The sequence below is a fragment of the Tasmannia lanceolata genome, unplaced genomic scaffold (assembly GCF_043159265.1).
Source record: "Tasmannia lanceolata isolate RefF3 unplaced genomic scaffold, GAP_Taslan_0.1 ptg000020l, whole genome shotgun sequence".
NCBI lineage: Eukaryota > Viridiplantae > Streptophyta > Magnoliopsida > Canellales > Winteraceae > Tasmannia > Tasmannia lanceolata.
In genome coordinates, this window is record NW_027518697.1 from 314,092 (window position 1) to 324,650 (window position 10,559).

The 10,559-nt window shown below is 38.2% G+C and overlaps 1 protein-coding gene across 1 annotated transcript; it reads left to right on the forward strand.

Moving 5' to 3' along the window:
• Positions 1–3,304: 3,304 nt before the first annotated feature.
• LOC143854772 (uncharacterized) lies at positions 3,305–10,306 on the forward strand. Its single transcript, XM_077364882.1, has 7 exons — positions 3,305–3,681; positions 4,220–4,284; positions 4,406–4,435; positions 4,596–4,793; positions 5,070–5,748; positions 5,851–6,069; positions 9,883–10,306. Exons 1-7 carry the CDS (start codon positions 3,598–3,600, stop codon positions 9,949–9,951), a joined length of 1,344 nt encoding a protein of 447 aa, XP_077220997.1. The 5' UTR covers positions 3,305–3,597; the 3' UTR covers positions 9,952–10,306.
• The last annotated feature ends 253 nt before the right edge of the window (positions 10,307–10,559 follow it).

Consider the following 10,559-nt stretch of genomic DNA (forward strand, 5'->3'; position numbering starts at 1 on the left):
AAGGAACCTTAGATTTGAAATCTTGGTTCTTGTTAGTATATTAGACCCTTGCTCTAAAAACCTTAGTATTAATAAAAATCTCACATGCAACCTTGGTGTTGAAAACTATGCTTAAGGAGGTCTAATCGCAAAGTCTTATTTCAATATATAAATATATATGGAACATATTTTGGATCTTTGATCACTAGATGTTCTAGAAACAGGGGTGTCAGCAGCCGACCCACAATCTAACTGGATTAAAAATATGCCTTTGTCATCGAGGTTATAGTGAAACAATAGTCAGATCGGATAATTTGTGTCTACTAATGTCGAAGAAAGTACTCGATATTACTAATCTTTATCTTTCTAAGAAAGTTATGATTGAATTCAGCTTCTTGACCCTAAAAGGCTTCGTTTGGCAAAGCTTTTTAAGATTCTGGCTTTTCGCTTCTGGGTTATAGGCTTCCCAAAAACCTGGCTTTTCTTCGAAGCTCAAAGGAGGCTGCACGGGCTTCCACTGGAAGTTGTGTCCCCAACATCCGATAAGCCAGCTTTGGGGCTTCCTACAGAAGCTGATGTGCAAATTAAATGCCCTGGGTTCCATGTGCTTATCAACCTAGGGCATGTTTGGTAACCATGAAAAAAAATTCATGGAATATTTGTTTACCTGGAATAAGAGATGGGAAAAGAATTTTTGGGTAAACAAATATTCCATGAATTTCTTTTCATGGTTTCGAAAACAAGCCCTTAGAGAAAATAAATTTGCACAGTAGCTAATTCTGAAAGTCTCAATTTCACAAAATCTCAAGTCACCCCGGCATCCTTTACTCGTATATTTCTTTCAGCATGAGTGGAGCTCATGACCCATTCGCTGTTGTACACAAAAAGGAGTTGGGGAAGCTATAAAAGGAGATGGGCATGCCATGTTGTTAAAGGGGTCTTGACCGGAATATGTTGGGAAACATAGATGACTAGATTGAGAGAATCCAAAAGCTAAATATTCCAGCGATAATGATAGTGCCCCAGAAAACTCGGCACCCAATTCAAAAAAAACTTATTTTATCTTGGTCATAATAATAATAATAATCTAAAGCGAACAGGTAGGTTTTTCATGGAATGGTAGCATGAGTTAGACAAACATCGTTCTACATTTTTTTAATGATACTAAAAAGAGAGGCATTTTTGTCTTTACACGAAATAAGCAACACCCACTTTCTCGCTCTTATATTCCATTCCTCTACTCCCTACCTATGGCTAATTGGCTATGCACCCGAACCCAAGAGGCCAATAAACCAAAACCCGCAACAGATTCTTCAAAAACCCTCTCTCTCTCCTCTTGGTTTATTCTCCTTTGCGGTTCTTGAAGGAAAATATAGCATTTCTGTTGAGTTTGGATTGGTGAACTGATTCTCTCTGTTCTTGATGGAAGGAGGAGTTGGTGCGAAATGGGGGTCTGTTTTCGACAAGGTTTTGATCGAAACCGTGGGATTTGTAGCAACAACATTTCTATCTCTACCCTTCTTCTTTCAAATCCTCTTTTCTCTATATTTGTCGCTCTCTACACTTTGATCCTTGTCTATTTTCCTCATCTCTTTCTTGGCCTCATCTTTTCTCCCCTCTTAATTTCTACTCTAATTCTCTTAGCCATTCTTCTCCGTTTCGGAGCTGCCCAAGAAGAAGAAGAAGAAGAAAGCGAGCCTTTTCAGCAAGAAATAGATTTGAAATGGCAATTCCAAACCCAAAGAAAGCCGCATATAGTTGAATGGAATAGAAGAGGGCCGTTAGAAGTCATACCCATTGGATTTTCCTGTATTTGAAGGTTGGGATTCGCCGGAGAATTTTTGCTTCAAATGGGAAGAAGAGAAAGATGGGTTGGTTGATTGAGATTCCATTGGGAGATAAAGGGAGGAGGAGAATCTGTTTTCGGAAAGTAGAACATGATCTCAAACCATTCCTGTATAATATGTTGATGTCATGTGCGTGGACAAAACATGGGATCTTAGTACAACTTCATCTCATGATATCAATTGTTATGTTATTATTACTTTTGCATCCTAATGGGGATCTTTTTAATAGATATAGAATTCCTTTGATAAAACTGTATTTGGGATTGGCTATCCTATTTTGTTTCGTGTTCACCAATTTTGTTTTGGTAATAGTTTATCTTACAAATAAGGTGGATGTGAAGGATAAAATAAACCCCACCTTGTTATCACATGGACAAGTGCCCAAATGGAATATATCATCCCAAGGAACAAGAGCAAAAGTAGGGCTGCAACTCGGGTCGGGCGGGTCGGGTTTTGGAGAACCCAACCCTACCCGAGAAATATCTCGGGTCGGGTTTTTTTTCAGAAAACCCACGATTCCCAAACCCGGCCCTACCCATGATAAATCTCGGGTCGGGTCGGGTCGGGTTTTTTCATGTTGATGCAATTTTTTGAGGAAAATTCTTGTTTGGCAAGGCAACTCAACTCATAGAAGCAGAAATTACACTCACATCACACTTGAATCAAACAATGATGTAATTACACTCACATTACACTTGAATCAAACAATGATGTAATCAAACAATGTTGTAATTACAATCAAACAATGCTGAATCAAACACTTGAATCAACTCAACTCATAGAAGGAGAAATTACACTCACATACAATAACAGTGGGTGCGTGAGTTTTCACTTTTTACTTTTAACTAACAATAGAAAAAAATGTACATACTATAACTTATGTAACTCGGGTCGGGTCGGGCCCCTTCAAACCCGGCTCGACCCGAGATTCATGCGGGCTTTTGAATGCTCAACCTGGCTCGACCCGAAACCCATGAAACCTGAACCCAACCCAGGCTATTTTCGGGTCGGGTAAAACCCGGCTCGAGTTGCAGCCCTAAGCAAAAGCATTTCAAAAAATGATTATCTAACCTCATCCCAACTATTCCCATTTCCTTAATTGGCCCACCACATGATATCATAATAATCCCAAGGGTTCATCAAATGGGCCTCACTAGGGATAAGTCATGGCATAAAAAAGGCTTTTATCGGATGATCATAACCGTCCAATGAACAGATTTTAAAATCTAAGGAAGCAAACGTCCTTAGATCATCAGATAGGAGAGATTTTTGGGGTATGACCCATAAATGCTCAAACCTTAAAAGTGAATGGATAAGCCTCGGGGTGGCAATGGTTCGGTTCAAATTGAATTGGTTTGGTTTTATCAAATCGAAAACGAACCGAAACCGAATTTTCGGTTCGGTTTGGGTTCGGTTCCGCCAATTTTGCCACCCATTACTCATAATCCTTAGAAATATTCGGTTTCGGTTCGGTTTGATCCCGAACCGAAAGAAACTGAAAATTAAAAAAAAAAAAAAAAAAAACAGAGAACCCCAGGCTCGCCTAAACCTATTTTTGCCATCACGTCATCAACGGAAACAAAACATCTCCCTTTCTTCAAATTCTATGGAAGATCCTCTTCCTCAAAAAATGGAATTTGTTGCAAATGTTGTTGGAGCTGCTTTCCTGGGTTCGGGTTGAAGATTGGATTGCAAAGCTTTTGAAAAGGGCTTGTGTTTGAAAAGAATAAAGGGATAAAAAATTGAAAAAAGAAAGAAAGAAAGGAAAGAAATGGTTTTGAAGGAACGAAATGGAAATGCCCATCTGGGATTTCAGAGAAAAAGCAGCGAACCCGTTGATCACTGGGCTTTTCTGGTAAAACCCATGTTTGATTTCCGCATCTTTAGGGTTTGATGTTTTCTGTTCTATTATGTTATCTGGGTTATTTTTTCATTAGGTTTTGTCTAGATTTTTCTTTTCTCTCTCCTGGGTGTTCTTGTTTTACGGTTTCATTGATGTTTGTTTTGGATTTAAATACATATGTAGTGCTATATTCTTAATATGCTCAGTGCATCAGTTTAATTATGGGTTTTCTTTTGTCTGTTGGGGCTTTGATTGGGATTTGTTCTTTCACTATTTCATTGATGTTGAGTTTGAATTTGCATATATTTACTTTGGTTATTCTTGATTAAGAATTCTGGGTTATCCTCATTTTCATTTGCGGATTTTTGAGGCTTTACCTTGTCTCTGCAACAGTCTTCATATGCCTGCCATTTTTCGCCTAGGGTTTCTAGCTTTGTGTTGTTTTTGTATATATTGGGTTTGGGGTACTCTTTCGTTATAGAACATTTGATTCTATCAGTTGTTTCTTGTTGACAATGATGTTGGCCCTTTCTCTTTTAAATGTACTTAGGAAGAAATCGATGCCCCCATGTGGGTGGATTTGGCATTAGAAGATCAATTCATGGAAAACGACATGTGAGTTTAATTTTTTTTCTAAAAGTTATTTGCATCCACAGTTCTTTTTTCTCTATTTGAATATGAACTGATGATAAGCAACTTTTACGATACCCATTTCCTGGTTTCTGTTATATTGCAGTGATGATGCTTGGTTTCAAAAGGCACACCCGTAAGTATCTAATTGATCCTCTTCTGCTTTAAAGGGGTTTCCTAACTAATTTGACATTTGATATGGGTTAATTTAAGAGTACTACTGAACCATTTATTTGTAATTCAATGTTTGATATCGATTACTTTTGAGTGCTAGTGAAAGATTTCTTTATAATCAGGTTCCATCAACGCTCATCGTACCAGTTGATCTCATCAGTTTCTCTTTCAAGCGAAGCAGAGACAAAATCTTCTGATTTACTCTGTTCATCTCCCAAGCTTCTGGACTCGGTCTCACGGTCAAGAGGCAAGGATTACAAAAGCAGGAAATGGGAAAGTGTTAAAGACTTTGGCCCAATAGATAAACAACATCCCATCAGGTGAATGTTTTTTCTCATCAATTGCTTTACACATAAACTAGTACGATTTTATGTGTGGATTCTTCCTCAGTTTTTATATGGTGGCCGACCGTCAAGTACCGTGAAAGCAGTACCACCCTTGATATTTGATCCAGCAGCAGTGCACATTTTAAGAGGTTGCTGTCGGATCAAATATCAAGAGTGATACGTTTGACGTACCACTTCACAGGACTTCACGGTCGGCCACCATATAATTTCTCTCTTCCTCTTACATTAGTTTTCTGGTTCATATTTCAGGGTCTTAGGTGAAAAAACATCGTTTCTGGCTTCTGGATCAGATTTTACTTGTAATACCTCATATAGCAATATAACCTGCATTAAACCCGTAACCAGCTTTGGAAATCTAAAAAGCACTTTGAATCCAAAGACAAGTTTCATGGCTGAAAGTAATTCGAGCAGCACCATCACATCCGAGTCCCCCAGGATGAGACCCAAAGCTAGCTACGGTGATTCGAAAATCACTTCAAATTCAAAAGGGAGTATCATAGGTGAAAATAATCAGCAACCTATGATTTCTGAGATGTCTCGACATACATTTGGACAGACAATTGGGCTTTTGTCAGCCATGAGGATCAGTCTGACAAGAAGATGCAATTCAAGGCATGCATCAAGGGTAGAAGTAAAGGAAAGCCGGCTATCGAAAGATCACAAGTCTTCTTCGAGCAAGTCTAGTGTAGGGTCCTCTTCAAACCCTAGAAGCAATCTCACAAAAGCTAATTTTGGAGCAAGCAAGGAAAGGACCCCAGAGAAAAGAAAAGACAAAAGTGCTGCTCTAAGAGCTAACAATAAGGAAAGAGCTTCAAATGTAGTCAAGATATCCAGGGATCGACTTGCTGACAGGAATTCAAATTCTAACTTGAAATGGGGAGGCAAAAGCACCACGACTAAAACCATTAACCAACAGTCAAAATCAAAGGTCAGAAGCTGCGAACTTCTGACTTGTAACACAATAAACATATTTGCAGATACTAACATTGCATAATGCTAAATTGTTATGTGCCTCCTATGTATATTGCAGGTGCTCTATCCGACTGCTCCAAGAAAACCTCTGTGGTCACGCAATGTTGAAGAATCATTGAAGGAAAGAGTCGTGACTAAAGCTAAACAGACCACAAGTGATAACAAATTTCATAGAGTGGCAGGCAGAGGCAAGGAAAATGCTCCCACATGCGCGAGTTTGAACCAGAAAGCTCTTGGGTGCAGTATGAATGGCTTCAATGGGTTGCCTGATCAAAAGGTGCATATACCATCTTTTCAATTTATATGCTTCTTTTTTCACCTTTTGTGCTATTTTTTCTCGAAACTGGTTCTTGTGAGGAATCATCCAGTAGTTAATTACATCTAGCTAATCGAGAAACAGGGGATCTAGTTCCATTTGCTCTTGAAGATCATTATGTCGGCTCTATAATGATGAAACAAAGATTAGTACACAAAGCTTGGAGTTACACCCTTAATCAAATTATGAAAAATGGTATTTATTTGTTTGTGAAACATATCAACCGAGTGTCAGAAAGAAGCACCCATGAGACTGTGTATCTGTTCTCGTTCTTTTGAAGATTTTGTCACTGGATCTGGAAAGCATATTGAAGTAGCATAATGATCTGACTCAAATGAAAAGATGAAAATTATTGTTCCTAAATGCATTGCTTTTCAGTGTCAGATACAATCATTGAGGAACTTTGCTATTCTTGGATTGCAAAATAGCTTTCCGATTCTGTTTTCATATAGCTGTTGAGGTTTCCAAGCAGCACTTGGTTCGTCCACCCAAGCTGCTTTTGATTAGGATATAAAGCACGTCAAGTAGCTAACATTCAAAAACCCCTCACGGATGCAAGCATGAGATACCAAACAGAGATATACATTTAGTGCAAAATGGTGACTATCTCTCTTCTCCTTCTTATTGTCTTTTATATCTCTGCAAACATTACAAGTCAAACACAAATCCTAATGGCTCATTGGCCAATGGGTACTAATGCCCTTTCCAAATCAAACTCTCGCTAATGTATATCTAGTTTCTAGCAAAACCAGTTTACCCAAAATATTGTGGACGTCTTCTACTTGAGAAGTTCCCCAAGTTGGGACTCTCCTTCCTTTCCTAGCTACTGCTATACAGAAATAAAAGAAAAAAAAAGTTGGTTTTCAACATTTTCCAAATCGTTGAGGGTACTTCTAAAACAAAGAGTCTTCTGGCAATCTTGCCATGTCACTGGCCTTGCCCAATTTGCCCAAAAAAAAAAAAAACTGCCACATCAGTGGTGGTAAAAAAAATGCCTATGGACTTGCAATTTTGATGTCACATATGGCGCTTCCAATTGGGCCCACTTTTAGCCACGATCTACCTGGACCACAAAGAGAAGGAGCAATCGGATATATATATATATATATGTTTGTGTGTGTGTGTGTGTGTGTGTGTGTGTCCTATTATATTTTGAATTCATGTGTTGTTGTTTAGATTTTATTTGTGGTTAGATAGTTTGATAGAAGTTAGATAAGAGCTAATTTCAATTCTTATTGGAAGATTTTGTTTCCATTTAAAAAGGGATTCTAATAGAAATGAGATCTCTGCCTTAATTAGAAAATACTAGTTGTTATTAAGTATTAACCATCACAGAAACTATACTTTGCTAGACCCAGTTGACTATCTCTTCAGAATTGGAATTCTAGAAAAAATGTGGGCTCCTTCTTGAAAGAAGCAACCTCGAACCTTATGTAAGAACTTTCATTTAAAGGGAACTATTAATGTAGCACACTACCTCCATGATTCTCCCCATTTATCCAAGTGGAAAGTTCCACTGGTGCACACAATAGCAACGTTTTTGCTGACGTTGCTGTCAGCTATGATTTTCAAAACCATTTTAACTTTAATTTTATTTTTTATGGTATGAAAGCTTTGTTAAAAAGATAAGGAAAACAAGCAATGATTGATATGGTCAAAGAGAAACCAAGAGAAAAACATAAAAAATATACTAGGTAGGCTTATCAAATGGGAAGTGATTATTAATCAACAAAAAGTCCCTCAAGGCACTGTTCCTGGCGATGGAATCGCCTCCACGATGGCTAACCGAAAGTTTTGCTGAAGGATGACCAAATTCTTTGGTCTTCAATTGCATGGTTATCAATACAGTCAAGCACCTCCTCAATACAGTCAGGCAAATCTCCTAGGAAAGCCCTGTTTTTTTTTTTTTTTTTGACTCAACAGATCACATTAAGAGAATCGCTCTCAACACCAGATCTTTTAATTGAAACTTTATTATAGGGCCCCACCACCACATCATCTCAGTTTAGATTAGCTTAAATCATTGATCAACTTTCATTATCTAGTCTACAACTAGATATCTTGAGTTCTGTTGAAGAGCCTAGAAATTTTCATGTGCGGATGTTTGGACTCCTTGGGTCTTCACTCAGGATTCAAATTTGATGCATCATCAAAGCCATGGGCACGATGAGAGTGCAGTGGACCATTGAGACTGGTCTATGTCTGGCGTAGCCGGAAGCGCGAAGAACGAGTTGGGGGTTGATTGCCGTCGATCTCCGATCAAAATAATAAACCTTCGAATCCACGAAGGGTAGTTCCACGAATCCACGAAAAACACAAATAAAGTAAGAAGAAAACACGTTCTTGCTTTGATATCAATGAAAATAAAATTAGCCGTGCAACAACCCTTGCACTTAGGTATAAATAGAATGTAAATCTTACCTTAAAAAGACTCCTCATCAGCCGTTGATCTAACCTTACGGCTGAGATTAACACCTATACTCCTATTCCTATCCCAACAGAACTCAAATAGCCACTCGGACTCAACTACTGACAAAAATTAAAATATGAAGTTTTATCTACTGTTGGACTCATCTCCCTAAATTACAAATGTGGAAAAGTCATCTTCTGCTTACACTTATCCTTTGAAGCCAAGAGACGTCTGCAACATGGAGATGTTTCCACGTCAGTGTCATTGATGAGATTTTAGAGAGATTAGTAGGGGACATTGTTGTTTCCCATATCTGTAGGAGGGCAAGCAATTTAGCCAATAGTTTAGCTAAATCAGGAGCTTTGGGATCTCAGATGTATTCGGGGCGTCTTCTTGTCCATTGATGTGCAAGTGTAATCTTTATATTTTTTTAATAAATTTAGTTATCTGCATTAAAAAAATTAACATCAAAGCCACCAAGCATGCTTCGGCAGGCTTAGAGGTGAAATATTATGCTTTATACGTACGTACGTATATGTACTACTAGTACCACATGTGTGTGTGTGTGTGGTGGTGGTCGCGGGGGAGGGGGGGTGGGGGGAGCAAAAACATAAAAAAGCCAATTGGCCGGATCTAGTACTCAACGTCTTGTCAACTTGGCCTCAGATCCTCATCGAATCTGAGCCCGGGTCTTGATCGTTAGTTGGAACCATTGTTTACAAACTCCCTAAGCCAATTATTGACTCGCCCAATTCAACCTGCTTTTGCCCTATTAAGTCCATCAAAACTCCATTGACTCACCCGAGTTAATGAAAATTTGACCACATCAGTTGTTAACTCGCTGAAGCCAAGTTCTTGCCCAAGTCCAAGTTTTAAACTCCGGTTGGAACCCATCTTAGGGACCAAAGTAAGAACAATATTGTCACTCCAAAGCATAAGATACAATACTCTCTGTATCATTCTTTGTTGTTAATTTCTTTTAAGCCCAACTGCATCTCACTCATTGGTAATTCTGTTTGTTCATGGATACCTTTAAACTCAATTCCTTCAATTGACTTTGCTATGTTCTAGATGACAAACACACCCTTAACTACAGAGCATATTCCTTTCTTGCTGTTTGTAAATAGTTTCTTTATTGAATTATATATGGTCCTTTTACAAACATGTATTGCATGGTAATACCCTGCTTAGCATTCAATAGTTTATTGAATTATAGATGACAAACTCAGGTAAACTGAAATTTATGTGGGAAGACTTTTTAAGGGCTTCTTGTACATGTAAAATTAGAAGGATTCCGATTTTCCTGTTATATAGCCATTACTTCTTTCAATTTGCTTGAGTTATAATGGGTTTCTTCTGAGCAGGGAAAAACCAGCGGAAGAAATCAAGGAAGGAATCAGACAAATGTGGTTCAGAGAAGACACTTTCGGTAGGAGAAACAGCCGAGTGGCATGTATATAATTTCTACGCGGAAAATGGAGAAAAGAATAAGCAATGCATATAAATATAAATGATCTGGACTTAGAATAGAGTTAAGGAGATATCTGATGCTGTGGCTTGTATGCTTTTATGTTGACTCACTTTCAACGTGAATTGATATTGAAGTTTATTGATACTAATACTTGTAAGCAGATTGTTTCTAACATCTACTTGTGTAGTCTTCCTTCCTCAACCATTCACATAGATAACTGTACTGTATCACTGATGACAGACTAAAGGTGGTGTGAACTAAGACTGTAAGGATGAGCTAGCAGTTGCGAATTGTGATGGATTCCTTCTTTCAGATTATGTCTAGTTTTTAATGCTGGGTCCTGCAGCCTTTCCACCCATGTTTTTTTTTTTTTTTTTTTCGTAAATGAATTTCCTTCAGGCTAATATTTTGTGATTGAGCTATATATTTGTGTGTATGTGTGTATGCTAAATTAGAATTCAGCCCATGAAACATAAGCTATACATGATTGATAAAGTCTTCTAGGTATATGAATGCTTCAGTAGGGAGCGACCACATTGTAATACGGTGAGGCACGTCCACTACAGTATA